The following is a 27,440-nucleotide window of genomic DNA, read 5'->3' on the forward strand; positions in this document are numbered from 1 at the left end:
AACGCAAAAGTTTAACTACTTATGGAGCAGCAGGTAGGAACACACCAACAATGTTACTGTTCGATACTAATCGTCAAAACACTTATTATATTTGCATACTCTTACAGAATGTTGAATCACATTTCGAAGACTGCGGAGAAGAATTTTATTCATGGAATCCCAACCAGAAGATTGCCACCTGATTTCAGTCAGCTACGATCAGTAAATGTCCCTGTTGGATTTTCAAGGCGAGTGCTTAAACGTCGGTATGGTGGCAGGGCAATCGGGTACCAGGGCTAGGAGAATAGGGATAAATTGATTACATCCCAAGTGCTCCGGCGGATACGTAAAGACTTCATCATATGTTTAAAAAAATCACTATGCTGCGGCTGATCTCTCTGATTCCAGCGGATAGGTTTTTGTTCGGTTTACCGAATAGATTTGTATACATAGTGTACGTATGATTGTGATCTCTAGGACTAAATAGAGTTTGAAAGAGTCATAAAGCGCAGTTTTATTTTTATTATTTACAACGTATGGAAAAGATCGGAGTAGCACAGTAAAAATATATTTACACAGATTTTGTAATTGTAAATGAAGGGTGACGGCTATTGATATTTTATACATGAAACTTTGCTCGCCATCTCGGTTATTTTACAAACGAAACTTTGCAAGAACAGGACCAAATTTGATTGGCCTCGAAAGACGACGATTTGATACAACATAACCGCGTTTGGTCAGCACAATAGCTGGTGAATTCGACGCAAGGGACTCTGAGTTTGGGAGCAGTACACGTTGCTTGGGATAGTATCTCATACTCCGTTTGAAGGCTATATTCTTCCTTTATTACGTAAGCAATTAACGGAATGACACCTTTACATTAGCGTCAATTATAATGAATAGCATGCGAAAAGAAGGAGGTTGTCAGAGGAATTAGAATGGGAGCAGTCATTTAAGGATCTTTACCTGAAAACACACAGCAGTGTGGTTGCTGCGTGTTGATGTTTTCTCTAAAGTTCCATTGAAAATCTGTCGAAAATTAATATCCTCTATCGATCTCGGTGCCTTTGCATTCGATTCCCCGATACTGTCGCATCAGCATGGTGCGCATGTGCAATGGATTTTCGCGACAGACCATCAGAAGATACAGAGCGTCAGCATTAATTGTAGGAATTTCCTTTTCTTAGAAGTCACCATCAACACCAACGGCATTGAATGTTTTGACCTTCAGAACGCGATGTATTTAAAATTTTTTTTCAAAGTTTGAGTGAATCCTATACATTTCTTTTGTAACAAATGTAAAACTTAATAAAACGGCGACGCCATACTTGTCGGAATTCATTGCACACTGCTGAGAGGGATTTTAGTCGCGCGCGTTATACTTTCGGAACGAACTCCGTTAGCGTGATCTGCGATTTCACCAACACTAACCCTTGCGTGTCGCCTGCCTGGAGAACTTGTTCCTGTACGAAAATAACAATTGCAAAATCACTTTGGACTGATGGTTAGGTTGATTGATATAGAACTAGTACCCAGTAAAGTTCAGCCGGAAATGAACTGGAATTCTGGCTGGTTCCAGTTCGGATTCCGGCTCCAGTGACACAGGAATGACACAACCGATTCCAACTAGAAACGGTTGTGTCACTGGAGCCGGAGTATGAGCTGGAACCAGCCGGAAATCCGGTTCATTTCGGGCTGAGCTTAACTGGGTATGCGACATTACCTGGGTCTCGTTCAGCTTCATAGTGACAACAATTTACAGATTAGGCCACGGATTTTTTCGGTAGCGTGCCATAGAACCATGGATAAGTACTTTTAATCTCAAACAAGTCACTGTTTGCGCTTGTATCACCTGTTTATACTGTAAATCGGTGAAGTCATTTAGATGTTAACATGAAGGATGATTGGAGAAGCTATTTGTGGGTAAAACTTACTGAAAGAAATAGTCCGTTACTATTGCATTTGCGTTTGACAGGTTGTGTCCTGTTACTGTCAAAGACGAATCATCTTAGAACTCTAAGCACCTTGGATATTGCTACCGACCGGGCGGATGATGGAAAATCTCAATTAGCTGCTGCTGCTGCTGTGAAATGTTAATGATTAGCGCAGAAATAGTGGTTATTTGCTGTAATTCTTGCTGACACCAGTTAGTAGCTGGCTTCAGTGACACAACCGATTCTAATTAGGATTGGTTGTGTCACTGGTGCCGGACTAACTAGGAGCAGCTGAAATTATGCACAAATATTGGAGTACTTACCGTTTCTTGTTGATGCAACACCATTTTTTCGTTATTTTTAATCACACACACGTAACTAAGACTACTATGGCAACGGCTGTTCGAATTTTTTTTCGAACTTTTACCAATTCGAGTACAGTTATAACTTTTATAGACAATTATAAATAAATATAGAGGGGTATAAAAAAGATGGGTGGGTAATGTCTGCGACATAACCGGAGAGATGTAGAATACATAAGGAACACGTTCTTCAAATATGTTGATACTCATTGGAATTTTCGGACAAAAGGTGATTTGGGCGAGGAATATTTCAAATTATTCTTTACAAAAATGATGGTGGTCCTGAAAAGGACCGGTTTTGTTGGCGTTGTTGGCCTTGGTGAGGGAGATGGCTAACGATGAAATTAATTGTTAGCATGAGGAAGTCGCGTAGTACTGGCCAATGGAAGAACAGATAATAATTGATTCCTGAAAATCAATTTTTCTTTATTCATGTAAATTATACATACTTACAAATCTAACAGAAGATTCCTGATCATATTTCTGAATCATTAGTGCGAACATTGTGTAATTTGATTAAGTACAATGAAAGTTACAAACTTTCCAAACTCGACCTTCTGTTCATTCAGAAATATTGAAATGGGGTGTCGTGGTCACAATAAAAAAAGATGGGTGGGTAATGTCTGTCACATAACCGGAGCGTCGTGATTTCAATTCGAGACGTTAATTTAAATCTAATAATATTCAACAGAATCACGTTTGAATGGGAAATTTTCAAATAATTCTCTATGGTAATAATGGTGGTTCTGAAAAGAACGTTTGGTATCGGCGTTGGTGTTGATGGTGATGCGCTGGATCGTTGGATATTTTTGGCATGATAGTTACGTGCCTGGCGAACTGTTTTGTGGCCTCGAACAAAACGACAAGACTGGCTTCTTCGGGTACCATTACGGCTGAACTTTATAAGCTTAGCTCGACTTTGAAATCCTGCACAATCTCACGAATCAGACACTGGTAGGGCCATTTTGTTTGCTACTAGCACGGAGCTGCACAAAAAATCATTTAATGCAGTTAGTTCACGGGGGCTGCCAAAAAGCTTGAATAGAAGCATGCGACTTCAACGTTTCTCTTAAACACATGCAACAACACATTCGTTTTGGTAATACTGATAATAACAGTAGAAAGGAATGGAAAAGCAGTGCACGAAACGAGCGAGAGGATAATTTAAATTTTTGTTCCGTGTGCAAGCTACTTCTTTCCACCCAACGTATTATGTTGCTTGTTGAAAATTTGCTACACACCTTAAAATAAAAGTTTCAGTTTAACTCTCACTAGAACACAATTGATTGGTCCTGAAAAGAACCGTTGCTTTTATTGTAATTTACGCCCACTCCCACAAACCGACCAAGTAGGCATCAGTGGCTTCATTACGGCTGAGTTTTGTAAGCGTAGCTCGACTTTGAAGTAATACACAACCTTACGAACCAGACGCTGGAATGTTAGCCAGCGGATTAGTTGCTCTGTTGCCCTTTAGTTGGGGCGAAATACTAGCATGGCGACAGTTCCTGATCGGTAGTTAGTTGCGATGGGCCACCAGTAGCTGGGGCACTTTTGCGGACCGTCATCATCGCCAACTGCTTTCCTCCGGTGGACTGGCTGCTTGCTAGTGCTTGAACGAATACGAATGATGAGAAAAACCGACCGACCAATATTCATATATGAAAACACAAGAAAGCACTACTATCGCTCTCCCGCTCGTTTTCGTGCCATTCCTGTGCCTTTCCTTTCCGTTCGGCTACCAATACTAGCATAACCAAAACGAATATTCTGTCTTTCCATCGCCTTCAATCTAGTGGCCAGTGCTAGCAAACTTGCATGTTCAGTTTTTCAATAACAACATTCCAACAATATTTTCAAAGAATGTTGCAGATTTGAAAAGAAGGAAGAAGAAGATTTTCACAAATTTAAATTCTTTTGTTTTATTTGTTAGCGCTGATAAAGGCTATTTAGTTTGCTACTAGCAAGGAGCTGCACAAACAAATCGATTTATGCAGTTAATCAACGGAGGCTGCCAAAAAGTTCGAATAAAAGCATGCGACTAGTGTACTTTGCATGTTCTATATTTTATCAATACTAGAGAGGATCAATAAAATAATTCAAATTGTTATAGCGACATGGAATTGTGGCAACACTGGCCATGAGATGGTGGGGGAACACGCACATTCGTTTTAGTTATGATGGTAGTAGCAGCAGAAAGGAATGGAAAAGCAGTGCACGAAAACGAGCGAGAGAAGATAATTTAAATTCTCTTTCTTTCTTTCCACACATCGTATTTCTTATATTGCTTTCTGAAAATTATTTGTTATACACCATAAAATGTAAATTTCAGTTTAACTCTTATTAGAACACAATTAATTGGTCCTGTAAAGAACCGTTTATTGTTTTATTGCGGGAGCATAATTCAGACGCACTCCCCGCGGACACGGTGAGCTAGAAAGCACTGTTTTGCATTCTCGAACAAACCGACCAAGTAGGCATCGTTGGCTTCTCGGGCCATCATTACGACTGAGCTTTGTAAGCGTAGCTCGACTTTGCAGTCCTGCACAATCTCACGACCCAGACGCTGGAACGATAGCCTACTCTGTTGCCCTTTAGTTGGGGCGAAATTCTTGCAGGGCGACAGTTCCGATGAGTCACCAGTAGCTGGGGCACTTTTTCCGTCCGTCGCTATTGCCAACTGCTTTCCTTCGGTGGACTGGCTGCTTGCTAGTGCTTGAACGAATACGAATGATGAGAAAAACCGAACGACCAATATTCATATACGAGAAAGCACTACTATCGCTCTCTCGCTCGTTTTCGTGCCATTCCTGCGCCTTTCCTTTCCGTTCGGCTACCAATACTAGCATAACCAAAACGAATATTCTGTCTTTCCATCGCCTTCAATCTAGTGGCCAATGCTAGCAAACTTGCATGTTCAGTTTTTCAATAACAACATTCAAACAATATTTTCAAAGAATGTTGCAGATTTGAAAAGAAGGAAGGAAAAGATTTTCACAAATTTAAATTCTTTCGTGTTATTTGTTAGCGCTGATAAAGGCTATTTAGTTTGCTACTAGCAAGGAGCTGCACAAACAAATCGATTTATGCAGTTAATCAACGGAGGCTGCCAAAAAGTTCGAATAAAAGCATGCGACTAGTGTACTTTGCACGTTCTATATTTTATCAATACTAGAGAGGATCAATAAAATAATTCAAATTGTAATAGCGACATGCAATTGTGGCAACACTGGTCATGAGATGGTGGGGGAACACGCACATTCGTTTTAGTTATGATGGTAGTAGCAGCAGAAAGGAATGGAAAAGCAGTGCACGAAAACGAGCGAGAGGATAATTTAAATTCTCTTTCTTTCTTTCCACACATCGTATTTCTTATATTGCTTTCTGAAAATTATTTGTTATACACCATAAAATGTAAATTTCAGTTTAACTCTTATTAGAACACAATTAATTGGTCCTGTAAAGAACCGTTTATTGTTTTATTGCGGGAGCATAATTCAGACGCACTCCCCGCGGACACGGTGAGCTAGAAAGCACTATTTTGCATTCTCGAACAAACCGACCAAGTAGGCATCGTTGGCTTCTCGGGGCATCATTACGACTAAGCTTTGTAAGCGTAGCTCGACTTTGCAGTCCTGCACAATCTCACGACCCAGACGCTGGAACGATAGCCTACTCTGTTGCCCTTTAGTTGGGGCGAAATTCTTGCAGGGCGACAGTTCCGATGAGTCACCAGTAGCTGGGGCACTTTTTCCGCCGTCGTCATCGCCGACTGCTTTTCTTCGGTGGACTGGCTGCTTGCTAGTGCTTGAACGAATACGAATGATGAGAAAAACCGACCGACAGATATTTATATAATCGCGCTAATATGCACTACTATCGCTTTCTCGCTCGTTCTCGTGCCGTGCATGAGCCTTTCCTTTCCGTCCGGCTTCTAATGGCCTAACCAAAGGAATATGCCGTCTTTCCCCCACCAAGTGCTCTCGTCAAGCAACCCAATGCGAATAACCATACGAACAAACATGTAATGGACCTATATATAAACTTTTCATTATTTTATTGTTCGGTTGGTCTACCATAACGACGGCTCTGTGCGGGATGGGCTGAAAATTTTCACTTTTCCGAGTCGTTTTCGAAAGATTTTTCAAAACACATTTTTTTTGTTATTAGTACATGTTATACATACTTCAAATTTTAATACAGCATAGAGGAACATATTTGCAACAAATTGGTCTAAAAATCAAATCATTCTGTTAAGTATGATAAAAGTTATTAACGTTCAAAATCTGACGCGGCGCCGCAGCCGATATTTTGAAACGGGACCCCTATATTGAAACCTTAAATGTATTCTACATTAAAATATAAAATCAGGTGAAATATTTTTATAAAAGAGTGTCACGCTCTTGGCTTATGCTCTTTATTGCAATATTCACTTAAGACTAAACTTGATGTTTCTTAAGACTAACTTATATAGTATAAGCTCCTGTCCTTGATCAATGCTTATCTTGTTGAGAACGATGCGGGTGGTCTTTCCAGGAACTATTTATTTTGAAGCTGCAATTCCCACGAACTCAATTAGTGCGACACTTCTCACGAACTGTTTATCTGCTACGACGGATATATGGTTTATTTTATGATCCTCATAATGCTGATGCAGAACAGATATCGATGATGCGTGGTCCCGGCTGTTTATCTAAACTGGTCGATTATTTACTTGGCCTTGATATTGAATGATATTTGTTTTAGGTCGATGCGGTTCTAGCTGTGGTTATAGCTGTTTACTACACTCGATTAATTTTTTTTCGGGACAATTTCTTTCTTTTCGTAGTTCTTTTCCATTGTTTTCCTTCTGTAAAAATATTTGAAAAAAAATATCGATTGAGTAGGTTTCAAGACTTTTTCTCGCTTAACGAAAAATTTGAAAAAAAATATCTTGCGATGATCACTAAATTGTAAATGAGAAGCAACACTCCTAATGGCCGGTTTAAATTCTCGTTTTAAATTCTTGGAAATTAATTACTAGCAGCTATCGTACATATTGCTAAAATCATATTGTCTGCCAAGACATACCTTCTGATCTTATCCCTTTCCTTCGAACACAATTCCTTTTCGTGATGTTCGCGGGGATTCAGAGATTTCGGCCTTTATCAATAGTGTCGACCTAATATTCATTTATTTCCCCAATAGAAAAGCATTGAATATAGCCGGCGTCGTTATTGACCATTTTATGAAAATGTTGGGTCAGTGAAACATGTACAGTGGGAATAGACTTATCCAGCTGCGTTGGTATTGTGCCGATTTGACGTTTAAATTGGGAGGAAAACAAACCGCTTGTGGGCTTAAGGGGAGGGCGGTAGTATAAAAATGCGAGAACTCAGTGTGCGTATTTTAAACGTCAGATATCTCAATGGTTTGCTTCTCCTAAGCACCATTTTGATTCATTGTGCCTTTTCACTCGATCAATCACGAACTGCAACTACTGGCAGTCGACGCGCAGTGGTCATTCAGGTAAAGATACTGTAGATTCCTTTTTATTAAGCGGACCCTACAAGAGACAGAAATATTGTCAATAAATATATTGCCAAGGCTGCTTCAATCCATCAATCCCATTTAAATTTAACAGAATCAATATTATGAATATGTCCTTACACTATCAATATATTGATCAATAATCGATTTTTTGTCAATATTTCAGCTCGTATAGGGTTCGCTTTAGTTCAGTCTATTAGTCAATTAATTTGAACGAACTGCGCCGGACATCAGGACTCACCAGCCGATGAGGAGAAGAGCCAATGTCAGTTCAGTCGGCGGGAAGAAACACCAATGTTAATTCAGTCAATTAGAACAACGGTATGTAACGGACACCGGGGCTCACCTGTCAGTGGGTGAAGGACCAATATTTTTCGGAACTCGGAAATTTCACAAAATCCACTGCAAAATCACATTTTATTAATGTTTTTGAGGGTGCCACGTCTTATGCTGGACTAGTGCTGACGATTTTTTTTTTTCGTTGCAGCGCAACGCCTACTCTGTCTTCGTGTCTACTTTACAAGTCGCAAGATTTGAATTTACTCCATCAACAATGCCTTCAAATCAATGTCCAGTTAAGCTCGCTGAAATCATCACAGCTGTATTGAAACCAGAGATCAGCGCATATTTTAGAGCAGAAAAGGATGCTGAATATTACTGGGCGAGCATGTTTCCGTCTGAAAAAGAAAACACAACATATCTAATAAAGAATTACCAAGTAAAATTATTGTAGTCCCATCCTTGCGTAGTTTCCAAGTCCCACCACCCTGTTCAGTAGCTAGACCTGTCCGATTTGGGGTCTGCTCTAAACTTGAACCAAGCCGGCAAATCAATCCTAGTTTGTTAGGAGAAGATATTAAACTTTTAACGAAGTGAAGTCTAAGTTAAATAGCTTTGCATATAGCGCCTGGTGGGGAATCTGTAGTAGATTTCACCTTTTGTTTGGGTTTAGCTGAATAGATTCAATGGAGAGAGATAGAAGTTAGGTGTCTTCTACGTAGATGTCGAACAGCCAGTAATTTTGCTAAACATGTCAAGTTTCTCTCTTCTTTCAGAAGTTAATGTTAGTCCTCTATTCAAAGAAATGTGGAACTAATTTTTTCTATTAAAAACATTATTCATATTGTGTAAGTATTAAAATTCTTCCAAACATACTATTCAACAAAACCTAAACATATTTTCACAACAAATTAGGTTCATCGTCTACTGATTCACAACCATGCGCTTAATGGAAAATAGACTCAGACGTCACTGTATGAAAACTTCTAATAACTTCTTCTTACAAAGCTGGATTAATTTGCAGTCTTCGACAAAGTTATAGTCACTTAAATTATCTTTCTTTTTCTCACTTGCATACATAATCTGATGATGAGGGATGAAAAGTGAGCATCTGAGTTTTGGGCCGAATGAGTTTTGAAAAATTCGAAACAATGTAGTTTATATTAGATAAAATATACGAACCTTTTAACAAGCCCTAGAATACCACGAGTGAAAATGCTTTTTCCGCATGGAATGCTTCCACAGATGGCCACAGGGCCATGCTGAAGTTTCTGATACAAAGCTACTGGCAAACAGGTCGTAGGTAAATGGATAACACCCCTCTCCGATTGATCGTAGCATTTTTGCAAACAAATTTCAACTAAAGTACTGGCATTATGACCCGATTTCCGTCGATCGAGGATCGCTGTCAGGTCGGCTGGAAATATCAGTTTGGTTTGTAGTGCTTCACAGATGATTTCTCGGTGGTAGAATGGCTTCCGTATCCTAAAAAAAATAATAGCTCACATGTAAATTGATGGAAAGAATAAAGATGACAATCTTTATATCAATTAGAATTGATGAATGAACTGAGGGAAAATCTTGAATAAATGAGAAAGATTAACTAGCTACTATTGTAGAATGGATTCTAACATATACTGTGAGGTATCTATGTCATATTTTTCATGGACAACTTACCTTTTCAGTTCCACAGCGTTCAACAAATCATAATTGGGTTGCATAAACTTCTCCAACGCCAACGGATAATGAGTCAACGCATGATTGTTGAATAGTTTAAGAACTTCCAGCGAAACAGTATTCACTGCGAACGGAAGCAGCACCAAGTCACATCTTTCAGCCGAAACATACACAAGTTGAGGCAGTGTGAATAGTTTCTGAGGTATTTGAACTAGAGGTTGATTATCATTCAGGATTAGTTCCTTTATATTTACGCACTGCGACAGTTCGACGGGGATTTCATTTAATCTATTGTTGGACACGTCCAAAACCTCCAAATTAACTAGTTGTCCTACTTCTGTAAATGTTCCACTTCAAATTAGTTTACGTATAGACACAATATCGTAAATAATCGAATTTACCTTGCGGTAAATGCGTTAGCATATTTTGGTTCAACTTCAAAACAGTCAAGTTATGCAAGCATCCTAGTGATTTCGGAAGCGCTTTTATTTCATTCTGCGAAACATCGAGTGTCTCCAAGTTCACCAATAGCGATATTTGTTCTGGTAACTCCTCCAGTAGATTCCCGGCTAAGCAGATGAATTTCAGACGAACCATTTCTTCAAAAAACCACGCTGGGATAGCGGGAATGAAGTTTTCCTTTAGATACACTTCCAATACTTCTTGTCCACATTTTCGTAGTTCTTCAGGCATCATCCGAAAGTCCCGATAGCTCCAGTGTAGCACTCCGAAATTCATTGCTTATAGTTGCGCTTTTCACTCGATCGTATTGTAAAAGTGACCACTAGTTAGTAAAATCATTTTCTCATCTGCTAATCTTCGTGGTGGTTACAAGATGACATGTGTTCGTACGATCTTGCGCGCGCTTCAAAATCTATACCTCATATGCGACAAACGCGCAAATACCAAGCCAAGTCTGAGGGGGGGTTTATTTTCATTCAAATAAACCTCAAATTCCGCCCACTCCACCGCCCGATCGCTAAAGTAGTTCAATATTTTTAGCAAGCAACACTAAAAAGTCTACACTCTTAAACAATCCATCCCGCGCATCATCGTTGTATTAAACTGTGCGGAATTTATTTTTAAGTTTTGTTTTTTTTATCCTGTCGAAAAAAGCAATCAGCGTCCGAGTGAAACAAGTGCAAGATCATCGTATGATCCTTTTCTAATGCAATATTAGACGCTACCTAAATGTGCATTGCCATCACGTGAATCACGTACCTAATGACCTCTTGTCAGTTTGTGTATCGTCGTTGCACGCTGTTAGAATGGTCAGGGCGCCGAAACCAAGACGGGTTTGAAGGTCAGACGGAAGACCTTGAACGAGAAAGCGAACATTAAGAACATGAGAATTGGAAATATCGAAGCATATAGGAGAGAAGATGGAAATAGAACTTACAATATTTACCATTTCGAGAAACAATATCCATCCATGGAATCTTCAATTGCCAAATGTCCGATTGTAGATGAGTTTAGCCTACGTCCATTACAGAAAATATCATCTTAATTTAATGCTTCCAGTTTCTAGTCAAAATCAACTAGATGCGTTTGTGGAAGTAAGGGTAAAGATCTATAAATTATTATTGTAGGTACTCGTCCATTATTGCATTGCTAGTAAAGTGCACAGAAACCGTCTTTTAGAATTTATTCTATAAATGTTTTAACTTATGTTGTGTTTTTCATGATTCTGAAAAGGTACACGGTATCGACTGTTCGTCTTTTCCAACCCTTATTTGGCTGCTAGCAAACTTGTGACTGATCGTTGCTCGAGCACATCAAAAGATGTGTCGGTAAAAACAATTGTTTCCCCTTGTTTTTACCCCTTTGTGGATCATAATATGTACTAATGCGAAGTACCTTCCTCCCGTGCATCCAAAAGGCTACCTGAAGGTCATCTGACAAACGAACTAAAAAACAAGTCGACCACGTTATAATTAACGGAAAATTCTTTTTCGGCATCAAAACCTTTAACGTCAGAAATGTTGAACACGGACAGCGAACGTCAACATCGAGCAGCTACACCTTGAATATAACGTGCCAATACATCATTAATTGTAAGTGGACTTCAAAGCCGCCTCTGATCGGGACCAACTACCCGCATGTGACAGACGAAAACTAATGCACGAATATGGTTAGCGGACGAACTGACACGCCTGGTCAAAGCAAATGTGGATCTAAACTTTTTTATTCAGTTCGTTTATTTGATAGGCACAACTTCGTTAGCTTTGCGGTGCTAAATTCTTTTGTTTTTACATTTTACGTATTTAAAGCTGGAAGGTTACAATGTTCAGATGTTTTTTTTTTATATTGAGAGGAAGAATTCTACAACTATCTTAAGACTAGAAATAAAATTCGATAGGGGGAAAACGATTTTTTTTCATGAAAAAAATTAAAGCAAGGAATTGAGTTTGATATACAAGAGGGGGAGTAATAGTTTTTTACGAAATATTTTACAGTTATCTCAAAACTAACAATATAATTTGGTACACAAAAGAGAGAGTTTTTATGAGTAATTTCACAGCTATCTTAAAACTAGGGATACAGAATACAAATTTGATTTTTTAACTGAGACTTATGCTTGGTTAAGATATTCAGAAGCCCCAATTATTTCCAACATCGGTGTAGCAGAAGTTGTACCAAAGACAGGGGAGAGAAGGCGTATATGGTGACAAGGCAAGAAGAGCAAAACTTACAACTTTCGGGCAAACGGGAGATCGACGACAAAAATTAGCGCCTCATTCTGGTAGGTCGTCGAGTACCGGGTTGGCGGATGGTATTCTTCGAACTCGCGGGGAATCCTTCAAAAGTCATCGGACCTCGAGTTGGCCTCGCTTCGGTTTCCTTCTATGTCGCATGTGGCACTCTGGCACTGGTCGGATCTACAAGGTACGACAGGGAGCTTCTAGAAACGTGAAATAAAAGAGAGGGGCTAAATTGTGATGTTTATCGTTGTTATAAAGATGTAAATAAGAAACATATAGGGGAGATCGCGATTAGCCAGCATATTCCGAACTGGGACATTGAGTGGTCTACCTCGGACCCGAAGGGAATCCTTTAACTGAGGCCTATCGGCACAATATCCAGCGCACGTCCGGACAACATGCTCGATGTCGTGACAGCCCTCATCACAAGCGCACATACTACTCTCTGTAAGCCCAATACGCCGCAAATGCGCATCCAATGAGTAGTGGTTAGAACATATACACCCCCTGAACCAAGACTTCGTTGATACCTTCAGGACAATGGAATGTAACCATCGTCCAAGATCCCGATTGCTCCACGAGGTTTTCCAACTGTTGAGTGTCCTCTGACGACAGATACTGAAAAGTTCGTTGTAGCAAATTGGCCTTTCATAGATGTCACCTTCTATTGCGCCCACCTTTGCTAAAGAGCAGGCCCTTTCATTGCCCGATATGTTGCAATGAAAGGGGACCCAAGCGAAGGTAATCTGGTAAGAGACCATCCATAAATGACGTATCACTTTTGAGTGATTTTTCATCCACCTCCCCCATCGTAGCATTTCGTCACAAACTTCTAAATACCCCTGGTAATTACGTAGCTTAACGGTAACTCTACCCCCCCCCCCCCTCTTTTAAAAAGCTATGTAACATGACATGACCCCCTACCCCCCTGTCCCTAAGATTTTTCAGATAACGTACACAAAGACTCCCGTATCTTCCCAGAAAAATACCTCGAAGAGCCTCGATAGAGCCGAAGCTGTCCGAAATGATGATAGTGATCTGTGGGCAAAGTAACCCCAAGGGTATACTGAATTCTGGTTAATTCTGCGACGTAAACTGAAGCACGATCATTGAGCTTGTATAAAGCAGATATTATCATTGAACATACCGAAGCCAGTGGACCCATCGAGATCTGATCCGTCAGTGTAGAACATTTAGTTATAGTCGACTTCTCTGAATCTATCTATCTATCTTTTTTTGAGACCAGTAAAAAAATTTTCAAGAAAACTCTGAGACGGGGAAAATGTACAAAAACCCCAATGTGTCAGGGAACGGGTTTGGGCTGCCATCACCCGACCCGCTAAAAAACCACTGCTCTTGCCCAGAACCTGACTCCTTCCCGGTACTACCTTACGGCATTACTTCGGGGAGGGGTTTTTATGTGCATAGCACACATTACTTACTAGTTCGTTTCTTCCGCAGGGTTACAGCGCCACTCCTCGACACACCACCAAATTCTCCACCATCCACACAGACTGACAATTTCTGCAAGGCAGTCGGAAAGTCGAGACTTTGTGCTTCTCCCCTACGAAGACAATCTGAGCGGCAAACTTTAGATTGTCGAGTTCACCGAGCCCATTCAGCACCACGACTCGGCTCCCTTGTGTCAGTTAGCACCGCAACTCCCTTCTCGTACAATTCAGCGCCATTTACTCGTTGAGCTCCCGACTTCTTCGCGAACTACTCGGTCTAGTCCCCGACGGTGGACTTAGCCTACTCCGGCGGAGAGTTCCCCGGCGACAGAAGCCGAGCCAACCAGCCAGGTGTCGAGGTCAGTTCGGCGATTCCGGTGGAGCAGAGCGTCCGATTCGCTAGTGCCCCGACGACCCGTGACTGGTGGTGTCTCTTCGCGGTCTACTCAGTCTAGTCCCCGGCGAAGGAAGTTCTCCCGATACCGATTCTCCTTTGGTTTTAGCACCACAATTTCTTGAGCCCTTTGGCTTGCTCTCGTTCCGTTTCGCTCTACTTTCCCGATGAGCCATTCAGCTCCCGCCCTCACTTGTTCGCGAACTACTCGGTCTAGGCCCCAACAATGGATCTAGCCTGTTCTCCTGCAACCGAGCGGTAGATTTCTCCTGATACCGATGTTCGTTTCTGTGAGCCTTTTAGCTCTCCGCGTCGTCCCGATCTAGTCCCCGGCGGTGGATCTAGCCTACTCCAAGGGCCATCCAGTAGGTGCTGAGGTTTATCCGGCGATTCCTGGTGGAGCGTAACTTCCGGTTCATTAGCGCCCCAACGACCCACTGCTAGCTCTGCGACGCGGTCCACTCGGTTTAATCCCCGGCGGTGGATCTAGCCTACTCATGAGCTACCCGGTAGGGTGTTGAGATCGGTTCGGCTATTCCGGTGAAGCTTGATGTCCGGTTCACAGGCGCCCCGATAACCCAACTCGGTGCTACGTCACGTACTACTCAACTGGTCCCTGGCGGTGGACCTAGTCTACACAGTCGGAGAGTTCCCCGGCGGCGGAAATTCTCTCGAAACCCGATTTGTGGCTTCTTGTTGGTCTCTTCGCTACTTCCTCTGCAGCTCGGAGAGTATGCTCGAGACCACTCTGTTGACAGCGTCCCAGGTATGTTCGTCACGGCACATCTCTTCGACGATATTTTCCACTGTCATACCAGGTATACCCCTACGAGCTTCTTCGAACCTAGGGCATTCGAAGACCACGTGTTCTGGTGTCTCCTGCACAGTCGCACACTCCGGGCAAAGGGGTGACGAAGCATGTCCAAACCGATGCAAGTACTTCCGGAAGCATCCGTGCCCGGACAAACAAAATGGAAGTTCACCTCTCCATGCTTCCTATGTACCAAGGCCGACACTTTTGGGATGAGTCGGTTGATCCACCTTCCTTTCTCCGCGTTGTTCCACTCCTGTTGCCATTAAGCCAACGAGTCCGCTCGGACCAGTCTCCTAGCGTTATGTGCATTTCTCCGCTGATAGCATTCCACGTCCTCCGCCAGGGTGATGCAGATGGGGATCATCCCGGCGATAACGCATACTGCCTCCGACGATATTGTTCTGTAGGCACTCGCGAGTCGTACGGCCATCCGCCGGAATGTCCTGTTTAGCTTTTCGCGGTTCCGCTTGGTTTTCAGCGCAGCACTCCAGGCAGGAACCCCATATCGGAGTATCGATGACGAAACAGTAGATAGCAGACGTATCGTGCTGCTTCTCGGGCCACCGACGTTTGGCATGATTCTCGCTATTGCGTTCGTTGCCTTCGCCGACTTTTCACAGGCGTAATCAACGTGGTTGTTGAAGCTCAACCAGTTGTCCACCAGTTATAACTCCCAATTGCTTCAATACACGCTTCGATGAACCGTTTTGCAGTTACTGACCAACAACACCTCCGTCTTGTGGTGAGCTATTTGCAGCTTGACCCCGTTCATCCAGATCTCGATCGCGTCTATTGTTTCCGTCACCGACACCTCCACTTCTTCAAGTGTCGATTTTCACTTTCCTGGAGCCCTGAGGAACGCCCTCTGTGACACGCAATGACTTCTGCCCTTCGCTCGTATCGTACAGCAGCACTCTGCTGCTCTGAAAGTAGCTGTTCAGGATCTGGCATAGATAGTCGGGAACCCTCATTCTATGCAGCGATGGCTTCTCAGCTGGCACTGTTGAACGCGTTCTTCACATCTATCGTGACCACAGCGTAGTATCGATCTTCTCTTCGCTTCTGTTTAGATGACTTCTCAGCACTCTCGAGCACTGTCCGAATTGCATCCACTGTCGATGCTCCTTTGCGGAAACCGAACTGCATCTTGGACAATCCGCGCTCACCTTCCGTGAATTTCGTCAACCTGTTAAGAATGATCCTTTCCAGGAGTTTTCCGTGTCTATCCAGCAGGCATATGGGCCTGTACGAGGCAGGATCGCCAGGTAGCTTCCCTGGCTGTGGCAGCAACTCCAGCTTCTGGAGCTTCCACTTTTCGGGGAAGTTACCTTCATTTAGGCACTTCTGCAGCACTATCCTGAACATGTCCGGATATGCCAGTATCGCAGCTTTCTGTACCACGTTTGGTATTCCATCCGGACCAGGGGCTTTCTTTGATTTTAGGCGCTTCGATGCTTCTGCTATCTAGTCGTTAGTCACTTGCCGATCCGTGTTTGTTCCTTCTTCTTCGCCGTACGGTGTCGGTGTTCGATATATAGTTGGATCGTGCTTCGGGAAAAGACCCTCGACGATTATCTTCAGCTTGCTCGGACACATTTCGGCTGGCGTTGTCGGGCCCTTCATTTTCGCCATCACTTCTCGGCATAGCTCCTTGTGGCAATCTGACTTGCTAAGTCTGATCTCCCGTTTTAAAGCGGCCCTAGCTACCCGAAACGCTGCCTTACGCTCTTCTCTGTCTGGATCCGACCTTGCTCTTTGAGCCCGCCTTCTGGCTCTGAGACAAGCAGCGCGTAACGTACTAAGCGTCTCGTTCCACCAGTAAGCTGGACGCCGTTTGTTGCGTGGTTCCAGTTTTCGCGGCACTGTGGCATCACAAACCGCCACAATCCTTCTTGTTAGGTCAGCCGCAACCACGTTCTCGGTCCCGCCGTTCGGCCGAAGTGCTTCAACAAAGAGGTTTTTGTTGAAGGATTTCGTCTTCCACTTTCGTTCGCCGGTCATCGTTCTCTGTACTGTCGCGGGGTTCCGTTGACCGATACTGTAGCGAATCGCCTGGTGGTTACTATGAGTATACGTTTCGCATACTCTCCAATCCATGTTCGCCGTCAATGAGTGACGTCGATGATAGACTCCCTCCCGTCTCTCCGAAATGTGCTAACAGAACCTTCAATGCACAATTGTACGTCTAACTTCGATAGAGCTTCCTGCAGGATACACCCGTGCGTTGAAGTCACCACCAATGACTACCGGCTTCCAAACGATCAACTGCTCGGTTAACTGCTCCAGGATTAGGCTGAACTACTCTACTATCCACCTTGGAGCAGCGTAGCAGCTACACACGAAGATGCCGTTGATTTTGGCTATCACGAAACCCTCATATGAACGTTCTACCACTTCTTGGATGGGGAATCTACCCATTACTTGTATCACAGCGGTTCCTGATCTATCCGCCACCCAGTTACCGTTATTAGGGGGGACTTGATAAGGCTCTGCTATCAAAGCGACATCGCACATAGTTTCTGTCGTAGACTGCCACAACAGTTGCTGTGCGGTATCACAGTGATTCAGGTTTATCTGGGTCATCTCCATCACCGTTGGCCTGCAGTCGCCTTCTTGTAGGCTGGGCATTTAAAGCCCCCCGTCTGATGGTTGTTTCCTTCCGCTGGGGTCAAAGCAAGCACTTCGGCCTCTGCCTGCACTCTCTCGCAAGATGGCCCGTTTCTCCGCATTTCCAGCACATCCCGTAACTGTCCGAGTCTTTGCAAGCCCATGCTAAATGTCCAAAGCCTAAACATTTGAAGCATTTCTCCGCTTGTTTAATTACTCGTGGAGCGGCTCTCAGTAGGCATCTCGACCATCCAACTGTAACTCGCACAATCGGCACTTCTACAGGAAATTTGTGGTAAAAGAATCTATTCTGAAAGCATCCACGCTTAGCGCTTAAGCCTGGTTTAAAGGTGCTGGTGAGCTTGGTTTAAAAGTGAAAGATCCGTCCTTCCGGGAGGTGGACCAGTAGAGCAGGAACAGCTTCAGTAGATGCAGGAACCACTTGGGGACCACGAAGGGAAAGTTCTTTTTATAACGATTTATAAGACACTACTTATTACTTTGTAATCACGTACTGCAAAGCGAGACTGACGTCTCGAATGCAGATGTTTTTATTTTGCTTTCTGCAAAGGTAGGTACGCCAAAAGAGCGTAACCTAATTTAGGGTATAATTTAGTGTTGTACTAAATTATACCCATTTTGGGGTACACAACAAAAAGTTAAGCGAGGGTGAAGAAATCCGCCCTAGCAAGCCACCTTGAAGGCATATGCAAACACTCACTTTCCTTATCTCCACTTGTCCTAATGATAAGCACAGATGTATTGCATTGCGTGTATTCAGATCGTGATATATTAAGTTACTCCATGACCTCGTGATGCTTCCAAGATGGATTCGAAAGACACGTTGTCAAAAGCACCTTTAAATGAAAGAAAAAATCCTAAACTTGGTTGCTTTTATGCAAAAGCTTTTTCAATGTTATAGACAACGTTCGGTGTCCGTGTTCAACATTTCTGACATTGAAGGTTTTGATGCTAAGAGATTTTTCCGTTAATTAGAACGTGGCCGATTTGTTTTTCAGTTCGTTGATCAGCCTTGAAGATGCACGGGAAGAAGGTACTTCGCACTGGTACTTCTCGGTAGACTGCAAGTTCACGCGTCGTTGTGCGTTATCCTTCCGTAATGGTGTGTGGACTGTCCGGTACACTATTGTACATTGTTTTGATTATAAAGCTTAAGTTTTCAGATTAGAACTCTAACCATATGTGTGAAGTTGGGAATTGAACACAGGTGAGCTGCGTACAAGGCAATCGATTTACCAAATACTTACCAAAAATGACGAGAAGAGTGACCAGCTGTTTTAAGCGGAACCCCGACTTCTTCATCCAAGATGCCCCAAGAAAGCTGGAAGTGTCATCTACAACCATGCATCGAGCTTAAAAACGAGCCGGACTGTTGGCTTACAAGATGGTGGTCACTCAAATCGTGACGATAAGCAAACCAAATCGGCCAGAGAACGATCGCGGAAGCTATACAAGAAGATGCTGACAAAGTTCGATTGCGTGGCAATAACTTCTCCACTGCATGACCCAATTGATCAAGAACTTTGTCCTCATCTGATCCTTCAGAAATGTTCTCCCCCGACGTCAAGTCATCACCAGTACCAGATCCTGCTAACAGCCAGTGCAACATTGTCCTAACAGCGAAGCGAATCGATTAGAATAGAAACAGGTATCAATCTTAATCCGTCATAACATAGCAAAAGTCCGATTACAGCACAGTAGATAGCAGGGTACACTTATAACGAACGTTCTCACATTGAAATGAATAGATCAAGAGATAATTTTTCAATTTCGAGCTTTATTTCCATTTTCACAGTTAAATTCAAATGAATGCAAAATTAACGGTTACAAACGAAAACAAAACGGCACTTGATGCAATCTATTCATAAGAAATAATGTTAATTATCAATATGTTATCAGTAGAAAGGAGGATGCAATGACTTGTTTTTGTTCAATTTTTTTTTGCGCGAGTTTTTGTTTCAGTTTAATAAGTAACAGTAGATTTAGGTCGCGTAGATTTTACATAATAATACAGCGTTTTTGCTTATGATTAGAATGGTCCCCGATCGCTAGATGGTGACCATTTGCAGTCTGCTTAACAACAAGCGGGTCTTTTTGGGATTCTGTCTTTTGTTTGTCACCGAGCATGTCGAGGTCGTCGCCGAGGTGCTTCCTTATCTGTACATCACTCATGTAATCACTGTCGGCATCTTCGGCTTCATCAGCGCTGGTGCTGCTATACGTATCGGAGGACAGAACGAGAAAATCATCAAGATTCATTATATTAAATTGATGGATTTTGTGCAACAGAGTTGGATCTTCCGGCAGGACAAACATTTCATCCAATCTCTTGCTTCGCAATGTCTCTGAGAGCCAATTGGTGACAGCTTCGGTCAAGTTGGTGTCACTGTCGTTGTAGGAACTGGATGATGCCTTACGCTCCTCCCCACTGGTGGTAGAGGCGACATATGCGGCAGGACTTTGAAGGCCGGAATCATGGTCTTCGGAATACTCCTTTTCACTAAAATGCTTGCAGTCATGGTAATCTTCCTCGGCATTATTTTCTGTGCATGCGAAGTCTCGTTCAGCCGGTTCCGAAGAGAGTGAGTTATTCGAATTTTCCAATGCAGAACAATTGGCCGTCAAATGTTCTTCTTCTGCATAGATATCACTAGCTCTAGATTGACTGCGAACAGACTTCGAATCATTCAAATTTTCCAATGTAGAACAGTTGACATTCAAATGTTCTTCTTCTGGATAGGAATCACTGGTTTTAGGTTGACTGTGGACAAGCGTCGAATCAATATTCGCATTTTCCAATGTAGAACAATTGACTGTCAGGTGTTCTTCTTCTGGATAGATATCACTGGCCCTCGGTAGATTGTGAACAGACATTGAATCGTTATTCGAATTTGCCAATGTAGAACATTCGACCTTCAAATGTTCTTCTTCTGGATAGATATCACTTGCCCTTGGTGGACTGTCAACATACTTCGTATCATTCGAAATTTTCAATGGAGAACAATCGACCTTCAGATTTTCTTCTTCTGGATAGGAATCACTTTCACTTGGTTGACTGTGAACAGACTTCGAATCGTTATTCGAATTTTCCAACGTAGAACAATCGACTTTCAAGTGTTCTTCTTCTGGATAGGTATCACTGGCCCGTGGTTGACTGTGAACAGGCGTCAACAAGCAAGGCACATCAGTCACTATTTCGTCCTCCTGGTTCAATGGTGTAATCTCTTCAACGTTTGTAGTTTCTACACTGCTCGTGAAGCAAGATTCATCATTTGTTACACTTTGCTGGTCATAATGGCAGGGAACTTCGGGTAAAACGTCTACATCATTCAAATGTAAATCATCAATCCGTACATTATACAAATCTTGCTCAAGATTCGCCACGGTATCCTCTTCGTTCTCCACTTCTGGCACCTGTTCGATATCAGTACAATCCGAAATGAGACATTCCTCAGCTGGAGATGAAAAAGAATTTACTTCATTCGTTTCTTCGTGATACGTCTTCACCTCTGACGTTGGTTCTTCCGATACAACATCAAGTTCATTTTCACTTTCTTCGTATTTTTTCACCGAAACAGTAAATTCTGGTTCAATCACTTCAAAACCTCTCTGTTGCTGCGATAAGTTAAATTTCTTCTGTTTCCTTCCTTTTCCTTTGGCAGTCTTCTTTACCTTTTTTCCAGTTCTCTCTCCCTTTTTGTCGCTTTTCACCGCACCATTCAAGACACTGACTTCAGCACCATCTGTAGCTTCAAGTTTCGGAGTTACGCGACAAATCTCCTCACTTGAAGTCGCTTCCGATAATTCCTCGATTGCGTCCATTTTAGTCATAGCACTCGTATCAATGAAATGAAGGTCTCGATTTTCTTCTACCGGAACCTCTCTGCCATTACGGACAGTTCGCCACACGTTGGCATCGTCCTGTCGAGCATCAGTCGGTTTCGAGGACACGGTCAAACGGGACGCTGATTTCGTTAGGTCAATATTTTGCTCGGCGAAGGCCAGTGTTGATTCGATTAGATCTCGTTTGCGCGATTTCTGTGGATGGGATTGTGCCGCCTTTGGTTGCTTCCGTGGAACCGGGTTCGATGGGTTCGAAGGATGAGATCTTACTTCGGATTTCTCTGATTTTTGCGTTTGCGGCTGAACAGATGAATCTGATGGCTGCGTAGTAGTGCAGGTGGCATCCGGCACCACGACCGGTTGTTTGGAAGATTGTTGCATTTCGAGATAAGATTCTGGCGTAGTTACGTGGACGGGTGTTTCCGCAGTAGAAAAGGAGGTTGCTTCTTGGTTGCGGCAGTCTGCGCTCGAATAATCCTGTCGATTGAACAAAATTAATAACAACCTATGAAATGATGTTTACTTTGAATTAAACACTTACGTCTGTCGAATTTCCTGGCTCGTGGAGTTCCGTTGGATACTGGGGGAGATGAAAGTAACGATAGAAAAGAAGAAAAAATGCTTGAATAACTAGTATAGTGTCAGTTGGGAAACTATTTTGACAGTATTTAAATTTATTGGCTAAACTCAAAGTTCTTATAGCAAGAGTACTTATTCAAAAGGTCCTAGGTGACATTCCCCTCGAAATGAGAAAATCGAGATGAATGTTTCATGGACCTAAAGCAAATATGTGTTTTGGTAGAACAAATATTCTAATATAGTCTCTTGAGGGTAAATATTACTAAAAATATGAAAGGTTTAATGTTGATGTAGAATTAAAGTATGATGCATCCTATTTAAAAGTATAGGACCTTTCGTTTACGTCCTTTTTGGACCAAAGAATCATGCAACGCTGCACATAAGACCTATTTTAGCAAATGTAATACGATGAAGGATGAATTTTTAGAAGTTTTCGAAGAATCAGTACCGGATTACGAATGTTTTGGGAGCACGTCGTTTGGCATAAGTTCGTTTGGCATAAGTTCATTTGGCATAAGTTCATTTGGCATAATGTTCATTTGGCATAACCGTAGGTGACACATACGGTCGTTTGGCATAATGTTCATTTGGCATAATGGTCATTTGGCATAATGGTCGTTTGGCATAATTGTCATTTGGCATAATGGTCGTTTGGCATAATTTGAAATATACATTGAAATCTCTGTTATATTAGGCGTTGACGATGCCTAATGTGGCTACGCCACATCGCTTTAAGCGTGGTGCTGTCCGACATCGCTCCGCTCCGTCGGACTTAAACTAGCTGATAGCCCCTATGTTTAAGTAATCCGGGCAAACGAGTGGATCACAGATTTGCTTGCAAGGGGCTGCCGTTCCGACGAGGGTATACAGATTCAAAGAACTGCTCATGTTTGAAAGAAGGAGTCAACTCCTAAGTTTAAGTAATCCGGGCAAACGAGTGGATCACAGATTCGCTTGCAAGGGGCTGCCGTTCCGACGAGGGTATACAGATTCAAAGAACTGCTCATGTTTGAAAGAAGGAGTCAACTCCTAAGTTTAAGTAATCCGGGCAAACGAGTGGATCACAGATTCGCTTGCAAGGGGCTGCCGTTCCGACGGGGGTATACAGATTCAAAGAACTGCTCATGTTTGAAAGAAGGAGTCAACTCCTAAGTTTAAGTAATCCGGGCAAACGAGTGGATCACAGATTCGCTTGCAAGGGGCTGCCGTTCCGACGGGGGTATACAGATTCAAAGAACTGCTCATGTTTGAAAGAAGGAGTCAACTCCTAAGTTTAAGTAATCCGGGCAAACGAGTGGATCACAGATTCGCTTGCAAGGGGCTGCCGTTCCGACGGGGGTATACAGATTCAAATAACTGCTCCTGTTTGAAAGAAGGAGTCAACTCCTAAGTTTAAGTAATCCGGGCAAACGAGTGGATCACAGATTCGCTTGCAAGGAGCTGCCGTTCCGACGGGGGTATACAGATTCAAAGAACTGCTCATGTTTGAAAGAAGGAGTCAACTCCTAAGTTTAAGTAATCCGGGCAAACTAGTGGATCACAGATTCGCTTGCAAGGGGCTGCCGTTCCGACGGGGGTATACAGATTCAAATAACTGCTCCTGTTTGAAAGAAGGAGTCAACTCCTAAGTTTAAGTAATCCGGGCAAACGAGTGGATCACAGATTCGCTTGCAAGGAGCTGCCGTTCCGACGGGGGTATACAGATTCAAAGAACTGCTCATGTTTGAAAGAAGGAGTCAACTCCTAAGTTTAAGTAATCCGGGCAAACTAGTGGATCACAGATTCCACTCGTTTGCCCGGATTACTTAAACTTAGGAGTTGACTCCTTCTTTCAAACATGAGCAGTTATTTGAATCTGTATACCCCCGTCGGAACGGCAGCCCCTTGCAAGCGAATCTGTGATCCACTCGCTTGCCCGGATTACTTAAACTTAGGAGTTGACTCCTTCTTTCAAACATGAGCAGTTCTTTGAATCTGTATATGTATACCCCCGTCGGAAGGGCAGCCCCTTGCAAGCAAATCTGTGATCCACTCGTTTGCCCGGATTACTTAAACATAGGGGCTATCAGCTAGTTTAAGTCCGACGGAGCGGAGCGATGTCGGACAGCACCACGCTTAAAGCGATGTGGCGTAGCCACATTAGGCATCGTCAACGCCTAATATAACAGAGATTTCAATGTATATTTCAAATTATGCCAAACGACCATTATGCCAAACGACCATTATGCCAAATAACCATTATGCCAAATGAACATTATGCCAAACGACGGTATGTGTCACCTACGGTTATGCCAAATGAACATTATGCCAAATGAACTTATGCCAAATGAACTTATGCCAAACGAACTTATGTCAAACGACGTGCTCCCGAATGTTTTATATTGCTACCGTAGAAATTTTGGAAAAAAGTGTGATCCTTAATATATTTTGCCAATACGAAATATCCTTCCTATATGAAAAAGGCTAAAACATACGACGAAAGGAATCTTTCGGCGTTTAACAAGACGCAAATGAACAGCTGAAGAAGTTTTTAAATATTTCACACATATGTCTACAAATTAAAGGAATGAAATGCAAAATTTCAAAACATGCTGTTTTATTATTTATGTTTGTTTGTTTACATTTGCTACTAAGGACCATTAAAACAGCACTCTTGATAATATGTATATACAATGCTAAATAATGCTTTCACAAGATAATTTGAAATATAGAAGGGAGATGATAAAGAGCTCTTGCACGTGTATTGGTTAATAGCTATGAAAAATCTTCAAAAAGTTTATGGTAGGTAAATGTTATTTTAATTTTTTGACAAATTTTAGCGAAGATCTAAATAGTTATTTTTTTCACATATCCAGTAAAAATGTTATTGTTAATGTCCATGTAATATCAGAGAGATTCCATGAGAAACCGGCCGACCGCAGAATATGACATACACCGAAACGAACAAAACTTTGCAGTTGTGTTCGGGTCATGAATCTCCGTGATTTTCTCTGGCAATTGCAATTTTTTGATACCAGAGCAATTTTTCAAAAGGGCGTAGACATTTCTGCGTAAATCACATTCAAAAATTTTTTGATCGATTACTGTATTTTAAACAGCAAAACTATCTCAGAACAAGTTATAGGGAATGAATACTTCTATGCGAAAAAATATACGCTGAAAAAAAAGTTTTCACAAAGCAAAAATTTATGTTAAAAACTTATATTATAGAAAAACCCGGGTTTCCGGACCAAAAAGCGCCAGCAGGAAGACCGAGATCGCGAAGCGATGGAGCAGCTGTACCGCGCTAAAGACACACGGAAATTCTACGAGAATTTGAACCGCTCGCGCAGGGGCCACGTACCACAGGCCGACATGTGCAGAGATACAAACGGGAATCTTCTCACGGACCAGTGTGAGGTGATTCAGAGGTGGCGGCAGCACTACGAAGAACACCTGAACGGCGATGCAGCAGACGACGAGGATGGCACGGTAACGCACCTGGGAGCACGCGCGGAAGACATTACACTACCGGCTCCGGATCTCCAAGAAATCCAGGAGGAGATCAGCCGGCTCAAAAATAATAAAGCCGCTGGGGTCGACCAAATACCAAGCGAGCTACTAAAACACGGTGGCGAGCCACTGGCTAAAGCGCTGCACTGGGTGATTACCAAGATTTGGGAGGAGGAGATTTTACCGGAGGAGTGGATGGAAGGTGTCGTGTGTCCTATCTACAAAAAGGGCGACAAGCTGGATTGCTGTAATTACCGAGCAATCACCCTGCTGAACGCCGCCTACAAGGTACTCTCCCAAATACTATGCCGTCGACTATCACCAATTGCAAGAGAGTTCGTGGGGCAGTACCAGGCGGGTTTCATGAGCGAACGATCTACCACGGACCAGGTGTTCGCTCTTCGTCAAGTACTGCAGAAATGCCGCGAGTACAATGTGCCCACACATCATTTGTTCATCGACTTCAAAGCCGCATACGACACTATCGATCGAGATCAGCTATGGCAGATTATGCACGAGTACGGATTCCCGGACAAACTGACGCGATTAGTGAAGGCGACGATGGATCGGGTGATGTGCGTAGTACGTGTCTCAGGGACGCTCTCGAGTCCCTTCGAATCACGCAGAGGGTTACGGCAAGGTGATGGTCTCTCGTGTCTGTTATTCAACATCGCGCTGGAAGGTGTAATAAGAAGAGCAGGGATCGACACGAGTGGTACGATTTTCACAAAGTCCGTTCAGCTACTTGGCTTCGCCGATGACGTTAATACTATTGCACGAAACTTTGAGAAGATGGAGGAAGCCTACATCAGACTGAAAAGAGAAGCCAAGCGCGTCGGACTTGCCATCAACACGTCGAAGACAAAGTACATGATAGGAAGAGGTTCACGAAAAGAGAATGAGAACCGCCCGCTTCGAGTTTGCATCGGTGGCGACGAAATCGAGGTGGTTGAAGAGTTCGTGTACTTGGGCTCACTGGTGACCGCCGACAATGATACCAGCAGAGAGATTCGTAGACGCATCGTGGCAGGAAATTGTGCTTACTTTGGCCTCCGCAAGACACTTCGATCGAACAGAGTTCGCCGTCGTACGAAGTTGACCATCTACAAGACGCTGATTAGACCGGTAGTTCTCTACGGGCACGAGACCTGGACCATGCTCGTGGAGGACCAACGCGCACTTGGTGTCTTCGAACGGAAAGTGCTGCGTACCATCTACAGTGGAGTGCAGATGGAAGACGGCACATGGAGACGGCGAATGAACCATGAGTTGCATCAGCTGTTGGGGGAGCCACTCATCTGTCATACCGCGAAAATCGGACGACTACGGTGGGCCGGGCACGTAGCCAGAATGTCGGACAATAGCCCGGTGAAAACGGTTCCCAATTGCAATCCGACCGGTACAAGAAGACGTGGCGCGCAGCGAGCACGATGGATCGACCAGGTGGAAGACGATTTGCGGACCCTTCACAGACTGCGTGGCTGGCGACGCGCGGCCATGGACCGAGTGGAATGGAGGAATCTTTTGTATACGGCACAGGCCACTTCGGCCTTAATCTGTTAATAAATAAATAATAATAGAAAAACCCATTCTTTGATTTTTTTTATATTTTGTCAAAAAAAACCTAAAGAGAAAAGAAACATTTTAAATGTGCATGATGAAGAACTTATCGGTAAAAAATTTTTTCTAACAATAACTTTATACATGTTTTTAGATTTCATACTAATTGACATACAAAATTGTAATTTTATTACAGAATACGATTCAAAGTATCATTTCA

At 42.9% G+C, this 27,440-nt stretch overlaps 2 protein-coding genes across 4 annotated transcripts in view; both read right to left on the reverse strand.

Annotated features, from left to right (window-relative positions):
• Window positions 1–8,243: 8,243 nt before the first annotated feature.
• Window positions 8,244–10,579, reverse strand: LOC131691871 (uncharacterized). The gene is made up of 4 exons (XM_058978547.1): window positions 10,159–10,579; window positions 9,758–10,094; window positions 9,263–9,565; window positions 8,244–8,478 (listed from the first exon to the last, which is right to left on the reverse strand). Exons 1-4 carry the CDS (start codon window positions 10,493–10,495, stop codon window positions 8,361–8,363), a joined length of 1,095 nt encoding a protein of 364 aa, XP_058834530.1. The 5' UTR covers window positions 10,496–10,579; the 3' UTR covers window positions 8,244–8,360.
• Window positions 10,580–19,503: 8,924 nt separating this feature from the next.
• The window catches only part of LOC131688517 (uncharacterized), a 37,413-nt gene continuing 29,476 nt past the window's right edge, over window positions 19,504–27,440 (reverse strand). For all 3 annotated transcript variants that reach the window (XM_058972816.1, XM_058972815.1, XM_058972814.1), the window contains exons 7-8: window positions 22,131–22,169; window positions 19,504–22,066 (exon numbers count right to left, since the gene is read on the reverse strand). In XM_058972816.1, the coding sequence (XP_058828799.1) occupies window positions 19,745–22,066; window positions 22,131–22,169 (2,361 nt within the window). In that variant the 3' untranslated portion in view covers window positions 19,504–19,744. The remainder of the gene's footprint in view (window positions 22,067–22,130; window positions 22,170–27,440) is intronic.

The sequence above is a fragment of the Topomyia yanbarensis genome, chromosome 3 (assembly GCF_030247195.1).
Source record: "Topomyia yanbarensis strain Yona2022 chromosome 3, ASM3024719v1, whole genome shotgun sequence".
NCBI classification, from domain to species: Eukaryota; Metazoa; Arthropoda; class Insecta; order Diptera; family Culicidae; genus Topomyia; species Topomyia yanbarensis.